This window comes from Rhamphochromis sp. 'chilingali' (genome assembly GCF_963969265.1).
Source record: "Rhamphochromis sp. 'chilingali' genome assembly, chromosome: 10".
Taxonomy (NCBI): Eukaryota; Metazoa; Chordata; class Actinopteri; order Cichliformes; family Cichlidae; genus Rhamphochromis; species Rhamphochromis sp. 'chilingali'.
Genome location: NC_137937.1, coordinates 23,822,261 through 23,839,024, shown reverse-complemented (window position 1 = coordinate 23,839,024; position 16,764 = coordinate 23,822,261). Strand labels below are relative to the sequence as shown.

General features: G+C 40.7%; 2 protein-coding genes across 6 annotated transcripts in view; both read right to left on the bottom strand.

Annotated features, from left to right (window-relative positions):
- The window catches only part of ccser1 (coiled-coil serine-rich protein 1), a 135,721-nt gene extending 134,428 nt beyond the window's left edge, over positions 1-1,293 (bottom strand). The window contains exon 1 of the mRNA XM_080893181.1: positions 1,109-1,293. The gene's annotated coding sequence lies outside the window, so the exon portion shown is untranslated. The remainder of the gene's footprint in view (positions 1-1,108) is intronic.
- A 1,353-nt stretch (positions 1,294-2,646) lies between these two features.
- The window catches only part of trim36 (tripartite motif containing 36), a 33,183-nt gene continuing 19,065 nt past the window's right edge, over positions 2,647-16,764 (bottom strand). For all 5 annotated transcript variants that reach the window (XM_080893186.1, XM_080893182.1, XM_080893183.1 and 2 more), the window contains exons 8-13: positions 16,142-16,263; positions 10,690-10,807; positions 10,393-10,598; positions 6,747-6,930; positions 6,416-6,529; positions 2,647-6,005 (exon numbers count right to left, since the gene is read on the bottom strand). In XM_080893186.1, coding sequence (XP_080749312.1) covers positions 5,636-6,005; positions 6,416-6,529; positions 6,747-6,930; positions 10,393-10,598; positions 10,690-10,807; positions 16,142-16,263 — 1,114 coding nt within the window. In that variant the 3' untranslated portion in view covers positions 2,647-5,635. The remainder of the gene's footprint in view (positions 6,006-6,415; positions 6,530-6,746; positions 6,931-10,392; positions 10,599-10,689; positions 10,808-16,141; positions 16,264-16,764) is intronic.

Genomic DNA, 16,764 nt, shown 5'->3' with positions numbered 1-16,764 from the left:
AGAGTGAATGGAAGATTAGTAAAGTGCAGTCTGCAAACATATCCTAACATAAACTAAGCAACTTGTTATATAAACGTCAGCCTGATATTTGGACAGTAAATGTTTAAATAGGGAAGACATGTGAGTGTATCGTGGATAGAATGCAAACAGGATACATATAGGAAACTTGAAGGATTAATGAAGCATAGAAGTAATATGTGAGCAAACAAATCGACTGAATGAACAGCAACAGAATGATGTTATAACTGTGTCACTCACAAGCAACTTATAACACTTTAATAACCCTGTAATATCCAGCAGTTCAGCCGCAACACACTTACACTCTATTACATACATTTTTATAGGAGTGTGATACACTGCACCGGGATCACTGGAGCCATGATCACAAAATACTGTTGTAAACAGTGCTGCACATCATGCCAAAAAAAGGATTTTTCCATCTACCAACACAGACCATCGCTGTGTGCCAACCACGCACAATAATAAAGCTTCTATTAAGGTGAAGCAGCGATGTTAGATAACCCTGAGGCCACAGGAGGCATTTCACAACTGCTTTCATGAGCTCCAGCAATGAATGCTGTGGTCCTTTAAGCTTCTGCTGAATTACATGCTTCTTAGATCTGCTGCTGCTGCTGCTGATGGGCTCAAAATCACAACAATGAATGGGCCTCAGCGTCTGTAGTTACAGTTTAACCTGCACTTCTCACAACTGCTCAGAGCACCCTGCTCATTTATTATTGTGCCCGTGAATCAGCCTGCAGCTGCTTCTGATTGTAAATTATTTGCATTAAGATAAGAATTGTGGATGTAAATGAGTGAAGCCAGCAGGTCCTCAGCGGGGCGCCGACAACTGTCAAACCGAAAACGTCAACAACGCTCTGAAGCCTTGTGAAGCCTTAAATCCCGACTAGCTAACCGAGACCGGGACACTGAAGTGCTGGCGCTAATCGCCACCACGACGCTGAATCGGTAAAGCAGTGGGAATCGCTTTCTCTACTCCGCAATGGTCAGCGGTGTCCGGAGGAAATACAGCGGCAGGCTCCGTCCGGTGGTTCCGGTCAGGCTGGCTAGCAGGTAGCGGACAAACACACAAATGTGCGTATTTTACCTTCAGAGGAATCCCGGAGTCTCCACCGAGGCCCCCCTCCGGCGCACAAACAGATGGATATACCTTCGCTTTGTGGTCATACGAGTTATTATAACCTACATGAATGACAATATCTGGGATAGGTAGCACCTTGTGTTGCACTGACGCCAATATGACACCTCAGTGACGTGGATTCGCCCTTTCCTCGTTCGTCGCTTCCGCGTTGCGACGACGGGCAGCGAGCGTGGACAACGTGACGTCCGTACTCCTCCTCCTCCTCCTCCAATACCCTCACAGACCAGCATCCTCCTGCAGGTGGATGATTGGACGATTCAGTCTTTCTTTGGCGAATTCAACCACAAGAAAAAGAGAAAAGAATCCTGATGTGTGCCCTTATAGTCAGAAACCACTAAATACCAGGATTGCAGGGTTCTGGTTTCCTAAATGACTACTTGTTATTTTTTGTGTGCTAAAATGTGAAGGCTATGTTTTGTTTTTTCAATTTTATTATTGCTAACACATGGGAATTGAAGTATCATTGCACAGATAAGACAAAAGAAAAGACTGAAAAAAAGAGAAATGCACGACGTTTACAAAATAAAGCATTTCGAAATGAGGGTAAAGGCCACTAAAAATATATTTTCAGTACATCTTTGGATACAGCCCTGCTTGAAAATTCAGAAGTGAAACTGTTAGATACTGGAGAATGAGCTGATCAGTTATTATCATCATCAGGGGTGGGCCAAAGTGTGCAGGTTATCAAAAGGATTCACACATGCTGGCTCTGACACATACCTTGCTAGTACTGGGTTACACTTTTTTTTCTTCTTTTTTTTTTTTTTTTTTTTTTTTAAATAAACACACCTGAGCTTTAATTTCTTGTGGTGTACCTTCAACAAGGTGCTGGAAACGTTCCTTGAGAGATTTTGGTCCATACTGACATGACAGCAGCGCACAGTTGCTGCAGATCTGTCGGCTGCACATGTATGATGTTAATCTCCCGTTCCAAAGGCGCTCTGTTGGACAGATCTGGAGACTGGAGGCCATTCGAGTACAGCTACCTCATTTTCACATTCAAGAAACCAGTTTCATCGAAGTTTCTGTCACAAAGCTCAAATTAAATGTACACATCAGAAAATGGTTAAAATGTGGCCATAAAGACGTAAAGATTGTCAGCAATAACACTCTGATAAGACTGGTGTCTAAGTGATGTTTAGCTGATACTAAGGGCCCAAAGTGGACCGAGAAACCCCAACACAACGAGCATGATGGATCCATAGTTTCAAGTTTGTCATATTCTGGCCGTACTATCCAAATTCTGTGGTTCAGTCTCAAATGTTGATTGCAATGCATACTATATCTAGATTAACATAAAATCTTGTTTGCAGTATGATTGTAAAGTATGAAGACTTAACTGTAACCGGACTTGTGATGATGCTGAAGAACATTTTAAGTCTGGTAACTGGAACAATGTTCGATTCATTCAGCAGTTGTAATACGCACAAGTAACCACACAGCTGTATAAATACATAAAGATCACAAGAAAATCTGCTTTTAAAAACAGCCTTTATTTCATGAAATCCCCACACAAGAAATTAAAGTGTAGCCTTTACATGAATCAGAGCAAAGTATGACAAATCTTTAACGTGGTACACACAGAAATCCACCATTTACACACCACATACAGTTCTCTAAAGAAATGCACTGTCACCGATATACAGGATAGAAAATCTCAGTGTTGCACTTACAAAAGAAAGTTTCAACATTTACTTTGCATCAAGCTAAAGCCCAATTTCTTAAAACCACAAAACCTAGAAAATGTTAGCAGTGCAAATTTTAGTGTTCTCTTCAGTTCTGCAGCCCAATAATATTGCACACCCATTATACACACACACACACACACACCCCTACCTGCAGAGCCAAACATTTGCTGACATGCTACAGATTTTTAAAGTGCTAGCTTGGAATTAGATTGAGAGCCAGCCTTCAAAAATATTTGGTTCTAAATTTGTAAGCAAAAAGAACAAAAAAAAAAAAACCAAAACAAAAAAAAAAATAAAAAAAAAATAAAAAATAATATCTTATTTAGGATGCAGTTTAATGTAGAGTCAGCTGTGGTATTGCGATTACAGGTCTTGTATCAGGATGCTATAAACTACATGAGTGTGCTGTGACCCTCAAGTGGAACAACTACATACTCAGGAAAAATTAAGAACCTGAAGACATTCAGTTTGTTCTGTGATTAAGAATACATTCTGTGATGGAAATAAAACATAAAAGCTGCACTGCCAATTCATAAATGCATAGAAGTGTTTTACAAAGATGTTGAGGACTCAAGTGAAAATAAACATTTAAGGGGGGGGAATTTAAAAAAAATTTTTATATATATATATAAAACTTTGCACCATAAGAGAAATTAAATATTTCACCTTGAGACTAAAAATTTCTATCCAGATAAAATTAAGAGCAAATTTCATGTTTTTAAGACCCAAAACAAGAATGTCTCCCAAAAAAGGCAACTGAACCAGGTAACATCTGCTTACAGTAATTTCCATCAAAAGTGATCTACAAGCAAAACACCAACCGATTATATGAACATTTGTGTACTTAATTTCACCCAAAATAATATACTCTTGATTAAACTGTACATGGAATTAAAAAGCAAACACAAGCAATCAGCTTATTACGTGACATGAAAGAAGGCAGATACTGCACTGTTAGGTGGACAGCTGTAAATCAAATCAAACTAGTTTCTGTAAGGAAAGGTACAGTAGTTAAGGTTTTCCAGGCCTGATGGACAGAGGTAGGTAGCATTGAGCCTCAATCGAGGCCAGAAACCTGAGAAAACGCACACACACCGACGACCCTAACCCTCCAGAAATCAAAATATATATACACACATGTACAAGCAAACCCAGGTGCAACCACATACAGTATGCGTGTATACAAAAAACAAATGTGGTTTCCTATTGAACAGTCTAGTGTGCTCTTTGAAAAAAAACAAAAACCAATCAGCCACTCTGGCATCTGATAGCGACACATGCTACACAGCATAGCTACTAAACAGTGCAATTTGTGATAGCACTTTTTGTAAGAACCTGAAGAGCTAGGTCTTTTTTTTTTTCTGAAACTAAAGGCTGTGAGGCCACAAAGATGTGGGTTGCAATCAAGTCAGCACCAGAACCAAAAAAAAAGCTTTGGCTAATATGCTTTATTTCCACCAAAGCAGTGCCTAGTCTACAACTAGCTCCATGCCTTTGAATTAGACAGCACTACTGGGTCCTAAAAGCTAGCCCCAAGTTTGGATTCATAGTAAGTGGCTACAAAAGGCACTACTGCAAGAAAGTTAGGTGATTCACAGATGTAGGCTGAAAAAAAAGACCCAACTTTTATGTAATGCCATGCAACATTTGCATCAAACATGTCAAAGCTTATGCTGGTTCTCAAAAGCACCAAAGTAGAACTGGCACTGCATCAGTGGTGAAGAGCCATTTGTGACTTTGCAGCTGTCAAACAGTAAGCACCTGGTGTTCTGATACCTTGACAGTTTTATGGTGTTTAAAGTCAAATTGTGCTGTGCAACAGAAGTGAAAGCAAAAAACAAAAAACAAAACAGGAAACACAAAAAGTCTCAAATCACAGTAAATACTCCAGGGTTTATATCTGTTAGTGAAGGTAGCTGTGAGAGTGTACTGATAGCTGTATATCGGCAACGTCTACGCTAAGTAGTGATCCAGCTGTGAAGACTAAAATTTATTGTGCAAGACTCATTTTATTGTGCAAAAACAGCTAAACATAAGTGTGAGGAGGAGTAGCGTTTGTGACAAAGAGTAAATAAGTTCTAATATCTACGAGGCCAGTGTCTGATCCAACTGTACCGACACCAAATCCTCACATCCAGTATTTAATGTCAACATCTGGTTGCTAGAGAGAACTAATTCATCCATTTCAAAAAAAAAAAAAAAAGGCACAAAGGCGCTAGCTTCAGTTAGCTACCAGGCTCTCAGGTCCACTAATATATCTACACCTATGCTGCTACCTTAACGTAAATGGTTACAGAAAACAAGCAAATACAAACCACCCACTAATTGAAACAAACACTATTTAAACCGAAACCTGAAAAAAGAAAAAATAAATAAGGAAAGGAAGATCGAAGGCGTTTAATGTTAAAAGACTCAGTTTGAGCAGTTCATCATAAAACCAGGTCCAATACAATTACCAGATCCAGAGACTTTGGTATATGGAGAAGACCTTTTACATCTATACGGACTACCGAAGACCTCTGTATGCAGACACTGATACTCAGCGTAATTATCTTCGTGTGGGTAATACATTATACATGCCAAGGGAGGGGGGGGGGGGGGGGGGGGGGGAGGGGCCAGTCCCTGGCAGGGATCCCATTTCCACATTAGGACCAAGTGCCCTAATCACATCTGCCTGATTTGACCTTCAAAAATGGTCTGAATTGTATTCCATCACCCTGTCAATAAAACCTGTTCTTCCCAGAACACACTAAAGATGAAATGGATTCCAGGCTTAATGCACTCCTTAGAAGGCCAGTCTCTTACTGGCTAGGAACTCTTCCAGCTGAACCTTGCCGCTGCCCATGAGGCCAAAAGCCGGATACATTGTTCCCGAACAATCCACCTGCCTCTCGTAAAGGCACCTCATAGTGTCGGCGTCGTAAAAATACACTCGGCACGCGTCATAATCAAGGCATATGCCCAAGCGCTGGGGCATAGGAAGGATGCGGCTGCCGGGGTCAGCTGACTGTGCGTTTGCTGTGGAAGAGCTAGACGTTGAAGAAGACTTCGGGATGATGAGTTTGCCCATGCCCAAGGTGACGAGGGTGAAGGGCTGGGAGAGCTCATAGCATGCATCTTCACTGCCGCTGTCGTGCCCGCTGTCGTGGTCATACCTGGTAAAAGGAAGGTACCGGTAAAGATTTGTTTTGCACTTGGAAAGTTTATGCAGAACTTTATTAGATGAACTTATGAATTTCAGGCAACTGATCTGGAGGAAACATCTAAGCATTGTCTGAACACTGCCTGGTCCTTATCAATTTGCATGCGTCACATAATTACCATAGAAGTCAAATTTATTTGCATTATGTAATGTTCTCCTTTACATGGGCTAATTTGCTGAAAAGGCCAAGCTTCGTCTCAATAAGCTCTTTAAGAGTTTATACTGGTTCTCTTGCGTCACAGGATTAGGTATGGCTCAAATACACTTGGCGCTATACTGCATTTGTTATGGTTAGATTTGTCACCTGTAGACCACATGCCTATAGATTATAGAAACATAAGGGGGGGATATGGCTGCACATACCTTGGGCTGCTTGTATCTCTCGGATTGTGAAACCATTCAATCAGCTTTGTGTCGGAGGCCACGCCAACTTTAACCATGTAGGAGTATGGTTCCACCTTAAAGGCCCAGTAATGTCTGCAAAAAAAATAAAAATGCAATTTTTTCACCTCAGAAAGAGGAGGTTATGATGACCAGTTTGCCCATTCATTCACTAATGGGCTCATTTGTACCAAACCTGGGAACTGGCAGAAGATTTTGCAATTAAACCTACTTTGCACTGACGAAACAAAATCTACTGCTCAGTGAGATTTTTGTATCAAGTCCCAGTGTTGGTTGTTTGTGTTTTGCATACCTTCCCTGAGAGATGCCCGTGTCCCCAATTATGTAATCTAGTCCAATGTAGCTGCCTGTCTGCACACGTTCGGCTGCGAGCAGGAAGGCCATGCCGGCTACGCTCTCCACAGTATCCCGTCTCTTATTTAGAATGAGCCTCTCCGTGCTGAATCCACACTTGTCACTGAACAGGAAACCAAACACTGCATGCAAAAAGACAGAATAGAAGAATTAGATAAGCGGGACATAAAAAGGGTGAACAAAGAGGAGTACATGGAAATCAGAAATATGAATGGGACAAACAGACCCAGTTTCAGAAGAAGAGTCCTTATTGAGCATTTAGCTCACATAAAAGGGAATATTTTCTCTATTCTGTTACTGGGTAAGTGACAAAGACTGACACAAGAGGGTGCTATAATACAATCTTAAAATGTACATAAAGAACTACAAGTACCACCATCATCATAACACCATGACAGAGAAGTCTAATGAAACCATGTCCTATATTTCTCATCTGGCTGCAAATGTATTCTATAAATAGTCTGAAGGCCAAAGGCCATGATTACCATGCACCAGGATACATACAAGCTAACATGATTATGCCGGTTCACTCAGCCATTCTCTCCAATCTGAGGCCTACACTGGGGAAAACCTAGTTAATTAGCATGCGTCTAGGGAAGTCCTTTAAACAACTAGGGCATGATGATCATGTTTGTATAAGCTAACCCAACGTGTGAAAAGACAACGAGACAGGAGTTTTATGCAGTCTTATTTAGCTTTGCATTTGTTTCAAATATTGCACACAAGCTGGTAGATTCCCATTTTCAAGTATGATAAACTTTGTATCGCTGATGTTGAAATATGTATGCAAAGTGACCTGAGCTGTTTCCATTCTTTAGATTTTATATAAAGAATTCAATATTCTCTGTGCACCCTGACATCCAAGAAATTCCACTAAAGGGTTATACACCAAAAGTTCAAACCCCTAGGTGAAATCCTTGTCTAGTTATCGCATTCACTAAACTTTCAGATTCTAAACATCTGACCTTAGCCTCAAGTTCACTGAGATGCAGATTTGTCCAAGACTTGCAATAGAAATGCCCACGGTATCAACTTATAAAAAGGTTCTGTGTCGCTTCATTTTCAAGTTATCGCATTCACAAACCTGAGTGTCCATGTTTCCCACCCATCCACCGACTGCAATACCATAGCCTTTAATGGCTGAGGGGTTAAAAACTAAAGACAGTCTGTAGACTATACATCCATTACACACACACACACACACACACACACACACACACACGATATCAGATATTTACATCTGACATTATTTGAACTACTGATTCCACATACACAGTGACACAGGGTGACTTTTCCCTCCAGACATTGGATGCATGAGTCAGAAGCATCAGGAGACCATCTGTTAAATTTGACTGCGGTATTACAAGTCCTCAGCAACTATTTGTACTGTAACGTCAACAATGAATGTGACATCATGCAGAAGTATAAGGCTGTGGGGGGGGGGGTTTGAGGAATTTGTCTGACATAAATGGTCATCTTTAACCATTAGTACAAATCCTCCCCCCCCCCCCCCCCCCTCCTCCACACCTTCTCTAACCCAGATTCTGAAACCACCATCTGTTCTTCCAGCCCTAAAGAATGCACCACCCCATAATGGGGAGGGGGGGGGGGGGGGGGGGGGGAAGGGCCAATATGCTTTGTGCTTGTCCATACCATTTCTAAAGAAACAGTTTGTGCTGTCCTCATTAAGTACAGTTTTAGTGGAAGATACGGAGGAAATATTGCAGAACATAACAGCTGCAACTCCCTCGATACATAAGGCAGGTGCAAGAACCCATGTCTCAGACTGGATTTCTTATTTTTCCCCAAGTCGATTTAATTAGAAAACTCAGTTAAGTAAAAATGTAAAAACTTATTTCTACTACTTCCAATCAATGACCAATTATTATGTTTGTTATCGATCTGGGTATCAGTGGGTCTAAGGTTTCCCTGATCTCACTAAACAGTTGAATCATAAATCAACATAAGTAAATTTTTATTAATAAACAGGTTCTGTAACTGGTGTCAATGGCTCATCCTTCTTTAAAAATATGATGCAACACTGATGAGTAACCAGGTAAAAAATACTGACAAGTCAGGTTTGCTAAGAACAACAATCATGTCATTGGTTTACAGATATTTTATGCTTTTGCTCCTGAAGCTAGATGTCCGACAGGCCCGTCTGCATTTTTCTTGCCACAGCCAGGGGGCAAATAGGAACAACACTGGATGGAAGCATTATTCAAAATTCCTAATAAAACATGGATGCTACCATCCATTTATTAAATCTTTAAAGAAACGATAGCTCATACAATTTATGCAGCTTGAAATTAGTTTCCAGGTAACCATTTTTTAATAATCATTTTAAATCAAATTCATGTAAATATCAACTTATGAGCACTTAGAACAGGCAAAGTTTAAGCCAAGCCAAGTTTAAGCCAAGCAGGTGACTGACATGTCAAACATTGACATGTCAGTCACCTGCTTGGCTGGGGGCAGAGTGTTAGCATCTCATAGGAACATCAGGCTGTCTTAAACTGAAGCTGTTACATCATAAACAGCTCCTTGCAGGAGCTACAAGGGTGTAGGTTTTGTCTTTTGCATTTTTGCCTCCCTTGCTTGAAATTCCACCTCATTACTGACGCACACAGAGTCCATCCATTCAGACTCACACGAACCAGACAGCACAGGAATGTGGACGCTCCGATCGCACAACAAAACACCACAAATAACAACACTTATCCGCAAATCAAAACGCAGGCCTATCAGATCACAGGGGGATGCAACATGTTTACAGCTGATTTTGATACAGGCTCCTGGCATGACGGAGTGGTGGAGCCTGGAGATTATCAGATTTTAAGGATGACTCATTACAAAAAAGGCTCTGCAAACCTCCTGAAATTATAGCATACACCCAGAGAAAACAGCCAAAAGTGAGGAGACTAACACCTTCCAAGCAGGATGTAAATCAAAGTGATACAGTCCCTTACTGGGAAGGCTCCATTTGAATTCAAGCCCAGCAGATGGCTGGAAATGATAATCCTTTTTAATGAATTCCACCTTGCATCTTTGAGGAAAGCTTAAGAATGCCAGCAACAGATGCAACTGCAGGTTTCTTCTCCAAGCTGACATGCCATCCACTCCCACGCACACAGACAAAAGCTATATTGGTTTCAGCAATCTGAAACAAAAGCCATTACTATGGTGATAAACTGCACTACCACTCTGCTTCATTACCTCCATCCTGCATGCTGTAAGGAAATTCAAAAATGTTTTAAAAACAGTGGAGCATCCATCATTTTATAATCTCCCTAAAGTCGAGCACAGCATTCAGCACAGACGTGCTTTGAGAACTAGAGGGGATAGAAAAAGCTTAGCTGCTGCCAGAAAGAGGCCCAATAACAGGGGTTGGTCCTCCAGTAGTCAGCGTGGCAAGTCATTAATGAGCTCGGCATCAACAACAAACAACAGCTTGAATTGAGTAAGTCACCACATTCTTTAACACTTTTACTCTTCTGTCTCCAGCAGAAGAACCAACACAGGATTGAAGGGGAAATGCAACTAATTTTTAACTAATTGGAATAAATCATGCGTCTCAGGCTTACCGGGTGCAGGTGGCGTGTGGAAGGTGACCTCAGGACTGTAGGGGCTGAACATGGAGTTCCTGCAGCTTCGTACTCTGAAGGAGTACAGACTGTCAGGCTCCAGGTCACACACCACGGTGCTGGGGCCGTACACTCTGTCTGTGGCCCTCCAGACACCATTGTCCTCACCATCTTCCTGGGATGGGGACTGGCCTGGGCCTCCAAGTCTGGAGAAAAATTATATTTCTCCTTCAAGTATCTGCAACTCATCCGTGGCGCTACACATCCCTCTACTCCCAAAGTCATGCTTGCACTCACCTGCGGTACTCAAGCATGTGGTGATCAGTAGGTAGGTGGTCATCAGAGAGCCTCCAGCAGATTGAGGCCTCATTATAGACTCTGCTATTGGACAGGTCAATCAGAGGTGGGTCTGGAACTGGAGAAGAGGAAGAAAGTGTAAAGAATAGAGCAAAGGAACCAGTCAGTATAATCAGGTGAAACAACAACTAAGGCCAAACAACAAGTAAACAAACTGCAACCAGGAAAGCCTGTAAAATATAGCATTTAACATCTGTTATGAAGATTTTCAAAACAATGACAAATCTGGGGAAGAGCTTGTTTTGTCCAAATTTAAAAACAAATCTCACATGGCAGACCGTAGTTCTGGAAGATTTAGGATTTGCAAGACAGACCATTCAATTTTATTTAGATAACAGCAACTTACAGTCACCTAAAGAGATGAAAGACGCATATGAATTTAAGAAAATAAAAATACACAGCAATAGCAGCCAAATTACTTTCATTCTAATCACGCTGAGCCCTGTATTTCAGCTACATAGCTTGGGCTTAAGCAAATGAAGCAAAGCAAGTATAGCTAAGATTAGCTTTGTCGGGATCAAGACTATCCACTCAGGACAATGGACTATCTTGCATAATGAAGCTTAAGAGTTTTTCCCAGACTCACAGCCAGGAAATGCACTTACACCCAACTCAGCTTCTTTCCCTTACTGCACTTTGTTTTTCCCCCATCCATTTTCTCAACAGTCATTTCAATTTCCTGCTTGTGTTGTTAACCCATCTCTCCATGGCTTTACATTCACCTACATATATACTGCCTCTGGCTTATGCTAGAGGACAAACCCCTTGAAGGATTCCCTCAGTTACACTCCTCAGCTAATTTATTTCCTCCAGAAACAATCAAATTACTGCATCCATGTAGGTCACAGCTCCTCTCCAAGATCAAAGCATTTCTCTGTATACTTCCATCATCCTCCCAGTGAGAGTTCCCTTCATCCCTTTGGTTATATTTTTCCCCCTTCTAGTTTTCAATCCTTCCCATTTTGTCATCTTTTCCCCACAATAGTAGATCCCCCTCACTGACCAGTGTCACCACTGCTGTTAAGCTTTCAAAGTCACTTTGCTAATCCCGAGTCCCCAATTTACTTCTCCCAGGCAGCTCTCCTTTATGAGCTTGTGTAATCTTAAAGCACAATGTATTAAGCATTCTTAATGTAGATTAGCATTAACTAGGGAAAGTAAAGAGTAACCACCACAGGCCCTCTTTTTTAAAAAAAAAAAAAAAATCAAAGCCATCTGCTACCCTGACAAATAAAATTTTATGTTTTCACCTGTTCAAACAAGTGAGGACCAAACGGGGCAGTCAGCCATCCGACTCAGCAGGAAGCCCTCGTTCAGTGATTCGGAAGAAACACTATTGATCATGTACATTACAGCTTACACTGCAGGGAGCTGCTCCGACTCATATTCTTTATCATTCCCCTGCTCCCTGCACTGGACTTTCAACAGCTCCCACTTCAAAATCTTTAAGCTTTGACATGAAAAACATCCTTTAAGAGACATGACATGTTGAGACCTCTGATCATAGTCTGATGTTTAGCAGAAACTCCAGTTTGAAGCTGACCACAAACGGGCATTTACACTTGAGACAAAGCAGTCTTTCACATCCTCTTAAGCAGAGCTTTTTTCCCTTTGGGGGGGTTCATACGCCACAGTATGGCCATAGCTGGGTTAAAAGGAGTGAGCACAAACGCATCGTTATCCAAAGGATGACGAGTGCACTAGAAAACATGGACAAGACACAAGCACTGAACAAAAAACACTTGTCAGTCTCAAGTTTTTAAAAACGCAGTCAAGTACAGTACAAGGATGAAGGAGAGGATCCACCAATAATGCAGTCATTTTTAAACCTCCTTAAATGTAATTACTGCAGTATACAGGCGCACTCACAGCTTATTATCTCATAGGCTTGGACTAAGCTGGCTCCTGCAGGCCTTTAGATTAAAAGGCTGCCGCCAAACTGCTGCATGCAGCACTTTTCTAAAAAAGAAAATGCATCACTGCTACACAGGCAACACTTTATACAAAGAAAGTCAAATCTGAAATTTAAAGGACGTTTTTAAATCAAGCCGAGGACTAAGCAAGTAACTTCTTTAAAAATATAAACTCGCTTAAGTCTTTAAACAGCTTCATTGACTATTCAAAAAGAAAAAAGGTTTTCCAGCAGCATTACCTTCCCCCCCTTTACTCCTGTAAAAAACAGAATCCACAGCTCTCTGCTCTTGTGGCCTTTGTACAGAAAGCTTTTCCTACACATTTTTATGTATCCATCGTTTTTAACCACAGTAAATTAAAGATGGCCTGTAATCAGATTATAGAGGAGATAATAACTAGATCGTTATCCAACCGTTCTTCGTGAGTCACAGAAAAACAGACCATTTTCCTTCAGTGTCTACACCGAGCCAGCGGTAGCCTTTGAGACGTCTCACATCACTGATTTTCAACAAACCGAGCGGGGCTGCTCTTCAGTGCAGTAACAAAAGCCCATAATCACAAATTCATGTCACCAACGGTCACTGGAACAAATGCCAGCTATTTAGTTGCACTAAATAATAATGTTCGGTTGCCGTTTCACTGAACAGCACCGAGAGACCTCAGTGCTGTCTATAAATATCAACATTCAATCCCTCGATATTTACCATCTAGTGCTTTGTCTGAAGGAACATCTGACAGAGCTAAAGCCTTTACTGCCACCGAAGCAGCTTGTCAAATAACTGCTATCAGTTTTCAGGATGGCCTCAAACACCAATCAAGTGTCACTGCATAACTATGACTGAAAGTCCTGTCACAACTAACCATCACTATATGCGGTGGAGAATATCAATACCACCTTCTCTCAGTCACTAATACGTATTAAGTTGTCAAGTTAGATTAAAGAAAGTAAAGCGCATGAGGAATGAGCCTCTCCCAAACAGAGCCAAATGTCAAAGCATGAGTCACAACATGGCTGTGTTGAACTCCAATTTGATTATTAAGGAAAGTCAGACAACGTCTGAGCTGGCTACCATGACGACAGCTATTGGTCTGTGCAGTCTGAGCACTTTGATGGCTGCTTTTTTTTCTCTCCTTTTAAATAAATAAAATGTGGCTAGTTGTAAAGTTGACAGAACCAGAGATGATTATATGCATACAAAAACTATTAAGTATGTTTCTGAGAAATCAGGTATAAGACAAGACTTTATTGATCCCACAGTGGGGAAATTTTTGCATTAACTCAGCTCAGGTATAGATAGAAGGAACATACAAATAAAATACCAATAAATATAAAATAAGTAAGATAATGCACCACACACACACACACACCATCCAGTATGTGATTATGGATATGGTTGTGGAAATATGCAAGACAAACTATAAAGTTAACTATTCTACCACTACTATTCCTATGGAAGTCATAGATATTGTACAGTAATGCCACTGTTTTGCACATGTCTCACTCTGTATATTTTATTTTATATATTTTATTTATTGTTTACTCTATTTAATTTGTAAAATATGTGTACACACACACAGAAAAATATTTAGTATACACATCCAGAAATGCATATACTATTATATATTGTACATATATTTATTAGTTTCAGATGTAGCCATTCTTGTATTTTGCTTGTGCAAAATACAATAATGTAAACAACTCTGTTGCTTGTGAAGCTCGCACACAAGAATTTCACTCACGTGCTGTACCAATGTACCTGCACATGTGATGTGACAATAAAAGTGATTTGATAAGTACAGACATGTACACACACACTTACACACTAAATATACCTGCACATGTCCAGACACATAGAAGGTCCATTATGCATGAAGTGGTGACTGTGGATCTCCACAATGTCCAGTGACTTATGACATTGTGATTGAGGAGTTATAGAGTAACTGCTGTTGGGATGAATGATCTGCGAAAGCGCTCCTTCCTGCAGCGTATGAAGTACTTTTTCTGCCCAACCAGAGGTCATTCGAAAGAATGCAAGTTTGCAGTGCTTCTAGTCTTCAGTACGAGTAAAACAGTGTTATACAAGTACCAGTCTATTAACCATTTACTGCTCAGATACACAGGCTGTTTCAATTATACAACTAGTCTCCCTGGGCATGTCTATGATTGGAGCCAAATGCCTGGAGCTGGGCCTTCTTATAAACAGGAGACTGGGTTCCTAGGTGACACCCGTGTCACTTTTCCATTCCTTCAGTTTTAGTGACAGTTCGAGGGAGGCATTGAAGCCAAAGATGTCCCCTTTGCTTTTTCAAATCTCTGGATATACTGATGTAAATTGTATAAATTAGGACGACTGACTGAAACGTATGGGGTTGAACCAGAATTTGAGTTTGGAGTGCAATTCGATGTAGCAGTTGAGGCCGGAGTAGCTTCTCCAGTTTTTCTTCACATATTGTGTGTCAGATAAATGTCAAAGAGCATCATCTTTTAAGGTTCTAGCGTTGCCTCTGACCGGCCTTTCAGTGAGCTTGTGATGACTTGCAGTTCCTTAGCAGGACATTTTTGCAACCTGCACAATAACCTGGATGCACTTTAAATAATCCAGGTCACTCCTTCACAGACCTTTGAGTCTCAAAACGGGTGAACAGATTTAAAAACAAATCTGTCAAATCAATATAGAGAGGTTAAGTACACATAGCTTGTTAGATAATGAACAGTTACGTACCTTGATCAGATATTTAAGACATTTTTTGTTTGAGCGCTTTATGGTCTTGCTTTGAGATCAGTCTGCTATGACTTACTGTTTGCTCATTATTTTGAGGCTGTGGGAAGACAAACCTGAAATAGGTCAGAATAATGCAGGTTGAAGAAAGCATATATATTCTCAGCCCTGGGAAACTTCTACCTGAGCAGCTTTCTGACAGAGTAAACGCCTTTATAAATCAGCAGACCAGAACAAACCACCAACATCCACAATCTGTGTAGTCACGGCTCTCATTTTGGTTGCCTACAAATGACCTCTGACCTCTTAGCATAGCACAGTTTGAATGGCTCTGCATGCAACAACAAAAAATAACTTATTCAAGTTTTAACCAACTTGATTTGTAAGGAAATACAACAGCAGGGCTCTACATCATATTGCCACATTTTGTCATGATCTGGACGAGCCACAAACAAAGCCGGTCTTCATGCTCACAGATGAATAGAAGCATAAATGTCACCATGTTTTCTTTCATGAACTGATGGGATCACTTTTTCCAGCTGAGCACGATAAAGAAGCTCGCTGTTTACCACCGTTTTTCCAGAAATGAGTTTGACTGAGCACACCAAACCCCTGAAAACAATATTTGCAAACCATCCTCTAAACAGATTCACCTTTTAGTGCATCAAAGTCAACTGAAACAGGGTTTAAGTCAGAAATGATTCAATAAATGACATTTCTGCCAACCCAAGTGTTGCCTTTACTCTGAAATCATTTACCTCCACCAAAGCACATCTCTTTAAGCAGCATTTCTTCTCTGGATGTGTCCAGGACAAACTCATCAAAGCAGGGGTCAGCTGCAGGGTGAAAGGTCCTCAGAGACTCTGTGGCTTTCTGGATCCTAAAACATAATAATAATAAAAAAATAAAAAAACCCTCATCATTAAGGTAAGATTTTTAATTATAGACTTCTGTAAGGACACAAAACAGCAACACTATTCACAGCAGACAGAGTGCCTCCATTGCCCTAATGTATTTTCAATCAGTCCTGTACTCTGGGGTCATCTGGCTATTTTTTAATACAGTCTCTCATAAGCACAATGAAGGATTAAAGGCTGAATCTTTGTCAAGAGTAAACTGGACAAACCATCCTATCATGACTGTAAGAGAAAAAGGTTCTAGCTTACAAAAGCTGCTCAAGGAGATCAATTAGTGAGCTTAAAGGAGAGGATACTGAGATACACAGCACTGACTTGGCACTGTGGCACAAGTCTTCTTTAAACTGTCCTTGAGTTTGGTAACCTGTGGTTCAGTAACACGTGGCTTTGTGACACATTTTAGTCAAACATTTAATCTGATTGAATGCAGCACAAAAATAAACCAAATCTAACATAGACAAAAT